This window comes from Mus caroli, chromosome 9 (assembly GCF_900094665.2).
Source record: "Mus caroli chromosome 9, CAROLI_EIJ_v1.1, whole genome shotgun sequence".
Taxonomy (NCBI): Eukaryota; Metazoa; Chordata; class Mammalia; order Rodentia; family Muridae; genus Mus; species Mus caroli.
Genome location: NC_034578.1, coordinates 62,200,124 through 62,214,302, shown reverse-complemented (window position 1 = coordinate 62,214,302; position 14,179 = coordinate 62,200,124). Strand labels below are relative to the sequence as shown.

General features: G+C 42.2%; 1 protein-coding gene and 2 pseudogenes across 5 annotated transcripts in view; 2 read left to right on the top strand and 1 right to left on the bottom strand.

Annotated features, from left to right (window-relative positions):
- Positions 1 to 13,578, bottom strand: part of Dpp8 (dipeptidyl peptidase 8) — a 53,021-nt gene extending 39,443 nt beyond the window's left edge. For 2 of the 5 annotated variants that reach the window (XM_021173428.2, XM_029481361.1), the window contains exons 1-6: positions 13,367 to 13,572; positions 10,985 to 11,121; positions 8,752 to 9,024; positions 3,631 to 3,743; positions 1,994 to 2,167; positions 341 to 509 (exon numbers count right to left, since the gene is read on the bottom strand). In XM_021173428.2, coding sequence (XP_021029087.1) covers positions 341 to 509; positions 1,994 to 2,167; positions 3,631 to 3,743; positions 8,752 to 9,024; positions 10,985 to 11,000 — 745 coding nt within the window. In that variant the 5' untranslated portion in view covers positions 11,001 to 11,121; positions 13,367 to 13,572. Of the gene's footprint in view, positions 1 to 340; positions 510 to 1,993; positions 2,168 to 3,630; positions 3,744 to 8,751; positions 9,025 to 10,984; positions 11,122 to 13,063; positions 13,343 to 13,366 lie in introns of those variants that run through there. The other 3 variants (XM_021173429.2, XR_003837548.1, XM_029481360.1) reach the window with 3 other exon arrangements.
- LOC115031923 lies at positions 4,440 to 5,770 on the top strand (annotated as a pseudogene).
- Positions 6,610 to 6,937, top strand: LOC110301385 (annotated as a pseudogene).
- Positions 13,579 to 14,179: the final 601 nt, after the last annotated feature.

Below are 14,179 nucleotides of genomic sequence, written 5' to 3'. Positions count from 1 at the left end.
TCACCGACTGCTCTTCCGAAGGTCCCAAGTTCAAATCCCAGCAACCACATGGTGGCTCACAACCATCCATAACGAAATCTGATGCCCTCTTCTGGAGTGTCTGAAGACAGCTACAGTGTATTTACATAGAATAAATAAATAAATCTAAAAAAAAAAAAGTGACTAAGAAGAGAGTGGATTATCTCAGGGGGCTGACCATACATTCGCTGTCCTCCTTTAAAGTTTTAAGCACCTGAACTTAAAGATCACCCAGCTTATGTTAACTTCAAAATGGAAGTAAAAGTCAATCCAGCTTTTCAAAGTCTCAGCAAACCCAGCTGCAGAGCTGCGCCTCACTCACCATTGTGTGCGTATGTGATCCTCCGCTCTTCCCTGGTTACGAGGTTTGATATCCAAATATCATTGCTGTGAATGAAAGCTATCCAGTCTGGATCAGCAGGGCATAATTTTGGATCCATTCGTATATTGGGACAACTAGTTTCCACTAAATTGGGCCGCAAAGGCTGTTGCTAGAAAAGTAAACAATATTTTAAGTTATCAGGTTGATAAATACAAATTTGTAAGATAAATGACATTTCTAATTAAAATGTACATTGTGACAGCTGCATCCAGAAAAAAAATACTTTCAATTGGTTTAACATATTAGGGACTCTCTTAATTGATAAATTGAAAAGCTAAGGGCAAAAGATAAAAAATAATGTATTACACATCAAAACAATGTAACAGCTTTTCAGAAATTTTGCTGCTCAGTCTGTTTAATGGAGTAATTATAATCTGTTGAACTTTTTTTGAGGCAGGGTCTCACTACAGCCCCTGGCTACTCTGGAACTCACTAAGTAAATATGACTGATCTTGACCTCACAGAGATCCACTTGCCTATGCCTCTTGGGTCCTGGCATAAAGGGTGTGTGTAACTATGCTTAGCTTGTTGAATATTTTTAAACAGTTTTGAAAATATCATTAAACATCTAAAAATTAATGTTATCAATAAAAGTAAGTTTGCTATAAAACATGCAATGAGGAATGGTAAAGCTCTTGTTAAGCTCAACAACCCGAGTTCAATCCCTGGCCCTACCTACACAGCAGAATAAGAGAACAGAGCAAGGAAGTTGTCCTCTGACTTCCACACACACCCTGAGGTACACATATACACAATAAAGAAATAAATGGAAGAATCTTAAGCTTTAAAGAAAGATTAACTTTTCATTTTATGTATATAGTGTAGTGTCTGCACATATGTCTGTGCACCACATGTGTGTCCAGTGCCTGACGAGGCCAGAAAGGGCACTGTACCCCCTGGGACCAGGGTTACAGACAACTGTAAGCTGCCATGTGAGCACTGGCTCTGAACCTGGACTCCTGGGAAGAACGTCCAGTGCCTTGACCACTGAGCCTCTCTCTCTAGCTCGGCCCAAACATTTTAGTGCAATGAAAGCTCAGATCAATACAATTCTTTCTGTTGGTTTGGTTTTGTTTTTGTTTTTTGAGACAGGGTTTCTCTGTGTACACTTGGCTGTCCTGGAACTCACTCTGTAGACCAGATTGGCCTCAAACTCAGAAATCCCCCTGCCTCTGCTTCCTAAGTGCTGGGATTAAAGGCGTGTGCCACCACCACCCAGCTAATACAATTCTACCAAAGAATATCTCCAACTGTTCATAAAAAATTACTTGGAATAAAACCAAATATAAATTCATTTATTAAGATAATTAGCTTTTCAGGGAGACAAAAAAAAATCACCTATGATAATATCTTTCAAAGTCTCTCTCAGTACTGAGAGAAAATGAAAAATAGTGCCATTTTCTGTATCTTCCAACACAGAAAGGATTTTGATAAAATAAATAAATCTTAAAAAAATTTAAAAACCTTATTAATTTCTTAGCTGGTAGTAAATTGATGCTTTGGTTTATTTCTTAATTTCCTTTCTGGTTTGGGTATAAATTCTCTTTAAGCTCTCAAAACAGTTAACATACAGTTATAGAAACTGCAACTTACTGTAAATCCATGTGGTCCTCCATCTTTGATATGGTAAATCCCGCTGCCAGCTTGAAACAGGAATGTTCCGCTTCCTGGGTGGTAATCATAAGCTGCGATTCCCACAGTTCCAATGCGCTTTCTTTCTCTGAGTAGCTCTTCCTCTCGAGAGTACATCCCATAGTCCAGTGTCGCCTAGGACAAAAGAAAAGTCACCCACTGCAGTCTCCTGACAACTGGTCTTTGCAGTCCACTGAAATCCTAGCATCTCTGCTGTGCCCAAGTGTGACTCAAAAGTCACAAGCAGCTCTAACCACATTCACTTCACAAAGTCTGAAGTTTTGAGTAAAGAAGCATTTAATCGGGGCTGGAGAGATGGCTCAATGGTTAAGAGCACTGACTGCTCTTCTGAAGGTCCTGAGTTCAAATCCCAGCAACCACATGGTGGCTCACAACCATCTGTAATGAGATCTGATGCCCTCTGCCAGGGTGTCTGAAGACAGCTACAGTGTACTTACATATAATAAATAAATAAATCTTGAAAAAAAGGAAAAAAAAAAGAAGCATTTAATCACTATTGCATACATTAGAAAACAAGAATAAGCTGGGTGTGGTAGTGCTCACCTTAAATCCCAGCACTCAGGAGGCAGAAGCTGGTGGACCTCTGAGTTAGAAGCCAACCTGGTCTACAGAGTGAGTTCCAGGACAGCCAGGGATATACAGAGAAACCCTGTCTAAAAAAAAAAAAAAAAAAAAAAAAAGAGGAGGAGGAACAGGAGGAAGAAAGAGGAGGAAGAACAAGAAGAGGAGAGGAGGAACAGGAAGAGGAGGGGGAAGAACAGGAAAAGGAGGAGGAAGAAGACAAAACAAAAATAAAGCCCATCACCTCAGTAGTTGAGGCCCTCTGTAACTAACCATAATTTTACATAGTTGTAGAGCAGAGATCTCTCCAGCTACCTTAGTAGGGATTGGACATAGTAGCCCAGTATACCTAAGCAAGACAAGAGAATAGACTGTTTTGTGTGGAGGGGAGGGGGGGGGACAGTAGGTAGCCTTGTCTTTCTGCATCTATTCCTCCTGAGTACTAGAATTACAGGTGAATATCAAGTTCCAGAAGTGTAAGGCCAGCCTGGTCTACATAGTGAGATTTTGTTTCCAAAAAAAAAAAAAAAGAGAGAGAGAGAGAGACATACACACACACACACAAAATAGGGCTGGCTCTCAAACTAGGCATGAGAGATGGCTCAATGGTTAGACTGTTATTTGTCCAAAGGACCTGAGTTAGGTTGCCAGTACCCATATTAGATGGCTCACAACTATCTGTAATTTCAGTTCCAGAGGATCCAATGCCCTCTTCTGACGCCTATGCACACCAGGCATGTGTATGGTGCACAGACAGACATGCCAGCAAAATATTCACAAACACAAACAAAAAAACATTTCAAACAAATGAGACACCAAAATTATTGGATTACAATATCCTATGATTTTAGATACAGGAAATTAGTAATTTAAAGATCATACATGTAAAAACAATTACATATTTTAATTCCTTTTTATTCACATCTACTTAAAATATAAAACCCTAGAAAAACATTTGCCCTGAAATAAATGAAGAAATAACACCAAATCATAGGACTAAGAATTCTTGTTCCTACCTGAAAAAGATCCAAAAGGGGCTTCCAGGAAAGCATTAAGACTGCTGCTCTGTTGATGGTTTTAGGGATTTCAGAATAAAATAGTGTATTTTCTCTGTTCTCACCAGACATGGCTATAAGGAAAAAAACAAAAACAAAAAATACATTATTATTTTGTAATATTGTCCTTATTATAACAACAGTCGTAAATACATAACGCCTTCTACATATTACAATATTTTCCATTTCACAGGAACCAAAATGATGTTATTAAGTAGGGTATGCACATGCTTCATGCCGTGGAAATTTCCTTGAATAAAAACAATGTTTCAAGCTAGGCATGGTAGCAAACACCTATAACCCCACAACTCAGGAGGTAGAGGCAGGAGAATCAGGATTTTGAGGCCAGCCTAGGCTAACTGAAACCTTGTCTCAAAAAAAAAAAAACAAAAACAAAAACAAAAAACAAAAAACAAAAAACAAAAGAAAAAAAGCAAAACAAAACAAAAAACCTGAGTAAGAAAAACAAGACTGCCAAAGTTTCTAACAGTGTCAGGGCCCACGTCTACAATCTTGGCTCTCTGGAATGGACTGTGAGTTGGCAGCCAATTTGGGCAGATGAAGAGACTCCGTCTCAAAAAACTAAGCAAGAAGTAAATATAAAAACAACTCTCCAATGTTTCACAGAAAACACTCAGGTGTCATCCTGACAGTAAAAGTTTATGGTGGTGTGCACAGCATGCATAAATGTACACCACATATGTGTAGGTATTCAATGAGACCAGAAAAGGGCGCCACATCCCCTGGAGCTGGAGTTATAGGTGGGTGTGATGAACCTGACAATGTGGGTTCTATGAACTGAACAAGGGTCCTACGGAAGAGCAGCAAGTACCCCTAAGCTTACTTAACTCAGATAACTTTGATATTCAGATATTAGTTCATCTCAAGACAAAACTATTATACAACATAAGAAAGACAACTGTCATCTTTGGGGGGTTGTTGTTAGTTTCAGTTAGCAACAGATGAGATTTCAGTGTGACTTTGGATTTGAAATTTTCTTCTCTTTCCTAACTACCTAAATTGTACTTAGAAACAAGTTCAAGTTAATTCTAGGTTTTTTTTTTTTTCATTATAAAGTTCTGTGACCGTAAAAACAATATCTTTGGAATTCCAAATGAAAGTATACTTAGTGAAATAACAGGATCTGATATGTGATTGGCTAAAAGTCTTTTGCTTTACTGGAGAAGGGAAAAGAAAAGAGGTCTAAAGCAACTGAAGCCAGGTCTGTTGAGTGAAACCACACTGTGATTAAAGTGGGATCCAGCAGGGCAGCATGGAATGAAATACATGCGGAGCAGAAGAGAAGCACTCTAACTCTGACGGTGAGCGCCAAACCCAAACTGAACACTTGCCGCACAATCACAAGAACCAGAGTTCTGATCTCAGCACCCATGTGACAACTCAGTGTCCTGCACACACACACACACACACACCCGCGCATGCACGCTCACACACAGATCTGAATGGGAGAAAAAAAAGGAAAAAAGATCTCTCTGTTGTAAAAGGTGCTTCAAAAGCTGCTTTTGAAATGTCAAGGAGAAGCAAGAAAGGAGAAAATTAACCCCAGACGAAATAAAATCTAGGTGGGAGGGATCCTTAGCATGGAACAAAAGCCACTACACATAAAACAACACTGGGAAGGTCATCCACCTCAGAGCACTTGTAATTCCTGATATTAAGGATGCTGAGGCAGGAAGATCAGGCGTTTTAAAACATCTTAGGCATCTTAAAAAAGACTCAACTCATTACGCCACTCGTTTTCCTGGGAGGCCCCTGGTGGCACCTGTGTGCTCAGTGACCTTTCCCAGTCTGCTGTGGAGTCCGCTGTGGCTTGTGGCCTGTGGCCTTGGACCTGCTGAGATACTTCAAAGCCTTATAAAGAATGCCCGGGTTCCCATGAAACAATACTATACCAGGTTTACTGGGAAATTTGAGTACAAACGGGGTTAATAGCCTCCATCCTTCATAAAATCTGGAGTGCTGATCAAAGAAGCAAAGCTTTGAAAGGCCCCATCCTGCCCCTGCCTACCGCCACCATCAACTGTTCCCTGAGCCCACTCAAGATGAACCGTGCCAGCTAAACTTAAGCAATTTGTGCTAGATGGGAACATGGAATGTCGCTGTACACTTGTCAAGGTACCATTTATGATGTGGCATCAATAAATGTATCTGAAATAAAAATAAAATAAAAATAAAATAAAAAAAGTCAGAGCTGGGTGAGGTAGTACACATCTTCACTTCCAGAATTTGGGAGTCTCAGAGTTTGAGGCCACCTAGTCTACAGGGTAGGTTCCTGGACAGCAGAGATACACTGAGAAACTCTGTCTCAAAAACAAAGCAAAACAAAATAAACAAAAACAGACAGGCAGGCAGACAGATAGACAGACAAAAATCCTAGAAGAAAATACTTTAATGAATAAATTCCCTTATAATACAAAATGCCTCAAAACATTGAAATATACACCCGGGGCCGAGTGTCACAGAGCATGCTCTAATCCCAGCACTCGGCAGGGAGAGGCAAAAAAAGAAAGTCCTCCATGGATTTAAGGCCAGCCTGGTCTGCATGCAAAGTTTCTGGCCAGCCAGGACTGCACAGTGAGACCCTGCCCTAACCCCACCAAAACAAGTACTGGGGTGGTGATGCTCCCACTTATATACACTTTGTTTAAGCAATTCCATTTTCAGGAATGACTAATACAGTGACAGTTACTGTCTCCAGCGTGCGCACACGTGCACACACACACACACACACACACACACGCACACACACAGTAGGGAATCAGGAAAATACAACTGCTCATTATGAGGGTTGGTGAAGTTAAATATGGTACAATTATAGAATATTCTGAAAGTTAAGAAGAACCAATCTTCAATTATGATGTGGATTCTAGAAATGTCTCTAAAACACACAAATAATAATAAGGAATGAGAGTAGCAAAGATGGTGGCCGCCGCTGCTAGCCAAGTGATCAGTGCAAGTTGGGGCTGTGTGAAATTAGCATTTACTTATGCCAGGGTGTGAGGGATTTCATCCATCAACATTGCATGGAGCTGAAGAAGAAAGTGCACCCGACCTGCCCATTCTAATCTGAGTGCAGCCCAAACTCTGGGCCCTCTATGCTTTTGGCCAAGAGAAGACTGTGTCTCTGAACAACCTGAGTGCTGCTGATGTAACCAGAGCCCTGGAGAAGGTGCTGCGTGGCAAAGCCTTGGGGTCTCCACCGAGGACTGTGAGCAAGAGCTCCAGAACCTACGCTCTACTGGACTGAGACCATGTAGGGGAACAGCTGATACTGTACAAAAAAAAAATGTCTACCCACAGGGGGCTGCTGCTTCTCAAAAGGAGAAGGGAAAAGAGGAAGGGGGGCTTGGAGGTGGACTTGCATGAGGGGGTACTGGGAGGAGAGGAGAGAAAGGGCTGGTATTGGGTTGTAAAGGGAATAAATAAATTCAATAGAAATAAAGAAATAAACCTTTCCAATAATAATAATACAATAATAATAATGATAATAAATAAAAGAAACTTAAATGAGCAGAAGGAGGAAACTTCTTTTGAGTCAGGAACTTGCTATTTGTAGCACAAGCTGCCTTGGAACTCCTTCCTGTGTGGAGACATTACAGGTGTATACCACCCCATCCAGTGGGAACCTTTTTTTTTTTTTTTTTTTTTTTTACAGTTCTAAAACTTTCATCTTCATCTCAAGCATATTTAAATGGTAACTTGTCACAATGGCATCTGAACCTGGATATTGTGAATGAAGGCAATATTACATTTTTTTTTTTTTTTTTTTTTTTTTTAAATAGAAAAGTAAATTAGGAGAGGCCATCCAGACGGCTCAGTAGGGAAAGGCACCTACTGCCAAGCCTGACCATTTGAGTTCAATCTTTTGAGAGCCAAATGGTAGGACAGGAGCAACTCCTACAAGCACTCCTTGGACTGCCTCATGGGTGCTGTGGTATGTGTCATGCACACACACACAAGGAAATAAATGCACTTATAAAAAGAAAAAAAGGAAAAGACGTAATGACACACCTGGAACCACAACGAACAGAAGCAAGGAAAGGGAACGTTTAAAGAGGCTGCAGGGTCACTCAGGAGTGGGACGGGTATGCTCTTAACATGCTCAGGGCCTTGAGTTCAATCCACAGCACAGAAAAGGAAAACCATTAAGTGTGCTAGTATATTTGATTTAGATAGATCTTAAGCATAGACTAAACGGCCACAGGAAGAAGAGACGGAGCCTTGGTTAGAGCCATGGAAGCTGAGCTGCCGGGAAGGGGCACAACAGAGAGCTTACAGTGTGCTCCATCTGACCAGCCTCGGGAAAGGCATCTTAAAGCAGTTTCTATCAATTTAATCAAGTCTTAGCTTAACTTTGTCAAAAAGATTATGGTCAATTACTCTCTGCCTGCAAGTAAAAATACCTAATGAAATGAATCAAAATTAACACAGCCATTGAACAGAAGTTTTTCAAATTAAAAGTGATTTTTTTTTCCTTTAAAAGAAACGAGTCAGCCTGGTCTACAAAGCAAGTTCCAGGATAGCCAGGGCTACACAGAGAAACCCTGTCTCAAACAAACAAACAAACAAACAAATAAACAAACCAAAACAAAAAAAACAAACAAAAAAGAAAAAAAAGAAAGAAAGAAACGAGTCCGGGCTGGAGAGATGGCTCAGCAGGTAAGAGCACTGACTGCTCTCCCAGAGGTCCTGCGTTCAAATCCCAGCAACCACATGGTGGCTCACAACCATCCATAATGAGATCTGACACCCTCTTCTGGTGTGTCTGGAGTCAGCTACAGTGTACTTATGTATAATAATAAATAATAAATCTGTGGGCCAGAGCAAGCAGGGACTGAGTGAGCCGAAGTCCTAAAATTTCAATTCCCAATAACCACATGAAGGCTCACAACCATCTGTACAGCTACAATGTACTCACATACATAAAATAAATAAATAAATGTAAAAGAAAGTAAGTAAGTAAGTCACGGAGTTGCTTACTACCAAAATCAATTCTGGATTACAATTGGCACTCACACCAGAGGAGGCGCGTCCTCCCTGAAAGTGCAAACTCATACTTACCAAGGTAATAGACCCTGTCTGAGTGAGGCCCATCTGGATCCGTCCTCTTTACAAACATAAAGTCATGTGGCGCCTTAGCCATCATGTAGCCATGGTATTTTCTGGTATCAGCAAGCAGCTTCTTCAGCTGACTCCAAGAATACCGTTCGACATAAAAAGGCTCCAGTTTGGGTCGGTCCTGGGATTCACCATTTCCCTCCTCACACTCTGCAGTTTCAAATATTTCGACACCCAGCTGTTCTGTTTCCATTGCTGCTGCCATGTTGCATCTTCCTGGAAAACAAGGCACAAGAGGCTGTTTACAGGGCCATCTTCTATCACATTATTACAATGGTACTGCCAAATAAATAAATAAATAGTATGCCTTTCAGCACAGCTGCAATGAAACCTAATAGGAAAAGCTGTAGCAGTGTCCCCCACCTCTACCTCTGTGCTCAGTTCCAAAAAGACTTTTTTTTTTTTTTAAATTGAGGTCATGTCAATTTCACAGTGACTATAAATCCCTTTTGGGAACTTTTTATAAAAGGCTCTCCTTGGGTATCTCCTGCCAAAATTCCTTTTCCTTTCCCACACTGGAAGGAAACAGGCCATGTGCCAGTTGGCTGCTACATTCCACTCCAGAGCATGTCAATAGTGAAGCTATGTGCCAGAGGAGGTAAGGGTTTTTGCATTTTAAAAAGTAACACCACTAACAAATGCTGACTGCTGTTTCTAAAATGTAACAAATTAGAACAGTAACAACATTGTTACAATGAACTTTTAACAACCTAGGGCAGTAACCTAAGAAAATACATTGTTTTCTCTTACTGAGAGGGACTCCTAACAACTAAACACAGACTGATACATTGCAAACCTTCTGCTCTTCTCTAGACTCTATCCAGTACTTGTGATACTTAGTGTTTACTGATGGTCACTTGACTACTCTTCCTGATTATGTAGCTTCTGTTCAAAAAAGGAAAGGGCTGTCTGTAAGTGGCTTTAATGAGTCTAAGAAGTCAAAGGGGAAAGCATATGGTAACATTTTATAAGTCTGTATCCAATTTACCAGTTCAATACCATAATTATTTAATAGCCTTGAAAACTGATTATACCTATCTTACAAACCCAGAAGATACACTTTCCCCCTTGATCTTTTCTGATATTTAAGCATAACATGAACAAAGTATCAGAGAAAAATAAATACAACAAGGCTATCGGGAAACCTTGTAGAGATATAGCTCAGTAGTGGAGTCAACCTTAGTTCTACAAACTGAAACAAATTACATTGTAACCATGTTTCACATAATCATTAACTACTTCTCCAACAATCAATAGATGGCTGTGTATTTAAGGTTATGTCTTTCTTTTAAAGCTCAGCTTTACAGTTAACATCAATTCATGGTAAAAAGTTATCTGCAATCTAGTAAGTAACCCAAAGGTGTAGGCTGCGAGTCAGTCCACCTAACTTGAATTACTGGTATGCAAAAGTGCTGAACTGTGAGTAGCCGGGCATTGTATCATTTTCTGAGGATGATACTATCATTTCTAATGTTAACAATAACCAATAACAAAGTCTTCCAAATACTGTTACATCAGGTATAATTGTAACACTCTGATCCAGGGCTCCACTGACTAAAATCTGACAGAGAATTGACTGAGTCTCAAGAGTATCAAGTGACAGTACCTGAGAGTGATGGTTGTTGGCCCAACTAAAAGCTAGGAGGCCTACTTTCAATCATGTCAAAGGACCTAATCTTCTGATGGAGCAAGGGACTAAAATGAAAAGAATCCAACTCAGTTTTCTTAAGTGGGAAATCTCATCTCTCCTCTACCCCTTGTAAGTTCAAGGCCAAGGAACAGAAAAGAGCAACGCAGTAGATGTCTAGTTTTCCTGCCTAGCTGGAGTCATTAACACCTTTAGAGTCCTTCTATGTAAAAATTCACACCAACTTCTATTTAAAAACTGGAATTTCTGAATGGACTGTACTAGTCTCCACACATATACACACAGTACAGTTTAAATGACATTCTGCCACTCTATTGACAGTAAATAGTCTGCACAACAGGAGCTGTGCAATTCATGCAACTGTGTATCTAATTTCCAGGATTCCCCCCCCCCATACTCTCTATATACAAATACGTCCTCAGAATATGTGGCCTGAATTTTCTAAAACTCAGCCCTATCCATTCTCAGCATTATGCACATATTTCACAGCCCCACCCTCTCCACTTCTGGACCTTCCCTGGTGCCTACCTGATGGTATTTTCATCTGCTCAGATCTCTTCTACTTTCAAAGAGATCATTTTCACCTGGCCCAACTTTAAGCACAGATCTCTCCATTCATCCTGATCTCTTCTCACAGGAATCTTTCCTTTTCTCACCATCCAATCCTGCTTACCAGATAAGAGATGTTAATCATTAAAATGGACCATATATGGTCGGAAAAAAGCCTAAAAATCCCCAAATATTTAACTGATAGATTTCCTGTTAGTGTAACATGGAATGCCTGAATTCTTTGGGATCTCCAACTTGTCAAAACTGTGTTTGTGTTGATAGGTCTCACAAACCCTAGGCAGGTCTTGAATTCAGTCCTCCTGCTTCAGCTTCCTGAGTGTGGAAATTGCAGACCTTTGCTAACGAGCTCAGCCCTAAGATTACTTTTTTTCCAGAAATGCATAACTCAAATTGTGTAGTTAAGTTCTAACAGTAGGTGTAAATCTTGATGTCCAGACACATTAAAGGGAAAATGATAGGTTTTAAAAACTGCAAAAGTGGGCCAGAGATGGCTCAGCAGTTAATAGTTAATAATTCTATTGCAGAGGCCCCAAGTTTGGTTCTCAGTAGCCGTTTCTGGCTGCTCACAACCACCCATAAGACCAGTTCTCAGGGGTATCCAATACCTCTGGTTTCTATGGGAACTGCACTCACATGCACATACCCTCACGCATACACACAAACCTTTTTAAAAAGGCATATAGATGTGAGGTGTCAAATGTAAAGCCTTGACTTTGGCAGATATAATGTATTTCTAGGGCCAGGGAAGTAGTTCAAAAGGCAAAAGCACTATTGCAGAAGCCCAAAAATCCCAGGGAAGCCAGGGGAGCATTGGAGCAGCTGTCAATCCAGAAGCCCGAATGCAGCAAGGGAGGCATACATAGGAGAACCACTGAAGTTGATCAACTAGCCTGGGGTACACAGCAATTGAGACTCTGCCTCAACGAAGTGTAAAGGGAGGACTCCCAAAAGTTATCCTCCGACTTCCACACGATCCCCAAGACATGTGCGTGTAGAGCCGCGAGCACACACAAGCACACACACACACAAAGACAGAATTTATTTCTATGTGTCTATGTTCCTTTTACATGATATCATAGCGAGCTGATGAAAGAATAAATTCAGTACAATAAAAAATGTGTATTATAGGTCATTGTTTGCAGAAAGGGAACTTGAATTTAACAGCTAAATTGTGTTCACTTGTCTGTTTGTAGCCAAGGCTAGTCTTGAACTCAAGATCCTCTTGCCTCAGCCTCGCAAATGCTGGGGTTACAGGTATGCAGCACTATACCCAGCTACAATTTCTGACAAAGCTGTCCTATTCTTTAAGAGTATTCCATTTTGCCTTCTTTTTTCTTGCCATAATATTGAGAATATGTGAGATAGGCAGCTTTTCTAAAAAAATAATCACGAAGCCAGTTGATAGTCTAGCTTAGGGGAAAAAATGTGTGTCATTTCTGCAACAGTAAATAATATCAGTTTAGACTCCAAGCTCTGTATGCCACATAGAGATGAGGAAGCTATGTGGCAAGAGGAGGGTAAAAAATGTTAGCAGCAATAGGCTAAGAGTCAAGACACCTCCCCAAAGCGCGAAGCCCCTCATTCTGAAAAATGACATGTTGTGTTAAAAAGAGCTTCGGGATTCTTGGGGTGGGGTCTACAGAAATGGCATCCCGTAGCTTTTTACGGTAAGAACCATTCAGTCGTCTAGACCCTGCACACCTCACTGGAGCCTAGCCATTTCACTCTTCGGTGTCTACAGCTGAGAAAGTTTATCCGACGTAAAGGGCTTGAAAGCTATGAATGAGGAAGGAGGAGAGGTGTGGCAGCGAATGTGGCGCGAGAGGACAGTAGGAACAGCAAGGCTTAGTTAAAAAAGGATGAGCAAGCTGGACAGGAAGGGCAAGGACCCTGCTGCGAATGGGTGGAACAGAATGGCAGTGAGACAGTGAGCGCGGAGGGATGGATCTAGAGTGAAGCAGGAGTGAGAGAGGAAGGAACACCGGGCTGGGGGAAAGCAGCGAGTCCAAAGGCGAATCCCATCCGCCACTGGCGGACCTCAGGCGAACCCCTTCGCCTCTGCGGATTTCCGTTTCCTCCTCCGAATGCCCGGACCGTCCCCGGCATCCCAACCCGAGCCAGGCTCTATTAAGATAACGGACGTGGGAGTCCGAGCGGGCAGCAGCCAGCGTTCAGGGGCGCCCAGTGAACGTTGGCAGCCTCGCAATCCGAGTGTGCGCTTCCTCTTCCGGCCAACGGGGCCCAGCCACCCGCTCTCCCGGCGGGAGCGGCCCGAGGGCGGCCGGCCGGAGCTCCGTGGCCTCGCGGGCGCAGGGGAGGGAGAGCGGGCGGATACTGCACCTTCCCCCCGGGCCCGCCCGGACCGTCCGGATGCGCTATGGAGCGGGCCTACGCCGCTTCATGCCGCGCCGCCTCCGCTCCCGTCGGGGCCACAGCAGCTTCCTCGGCGGCGGCCCCCGCGGCCCCCAGGCAGCGGACGAAGGGACTTAAAAGCGGCGGAGGCGAAGACAGCACCGGAGGCCTCGGCACTTCCGGTTCCTCGAGCCCCGCCCTCCGACCGAGGAAGGCTAGCGGCCGGACCAAGAAAGGATGACTCTCGCTTCTGTGCGCGAGCGGGCCCCACAGCGCCACCGAGCGGCAGGAGGAGGTGCCGCACGTGGACTTCCTGACAGGAGGGAAAACATACAAGGTTCGAAGAGAAAGCAACATTTACCCCACCTCTGTTAGCTACTCAAAGTAAATAAACTTCATGTTCACTGGCCGGTGGGATGGCTCAGCAGGTACAGGCACCTAGGCCTACAAGATTTCTGAAAGAGCAAGCCAGGTCCAGCAGGCGCTTATCCAACCTCTATATCCAATCTCTGTCTGTCTCTGTCTCTCTGTCTCCCTCTCTCTGTCTCTCTGTCTCTCTCTCTCTCTCACACACACACACACACACACACACACACACACACATCCCTGCGTTAAAGCAGAAAGCCAAAATTCCTGCCTTTTTGAGATGACAGAGGCCAACTATGGCTTTGGAGACCTCAGCATTACATTTATGACAGAAAAAACAAACGTGAATTTGGATACAGAAATTTTTCTTTTCTTTTCTTTTCTTTCTTTTTCTTTTTTCTTTTTAACTAATTGATTATTTATTTTATGTATATG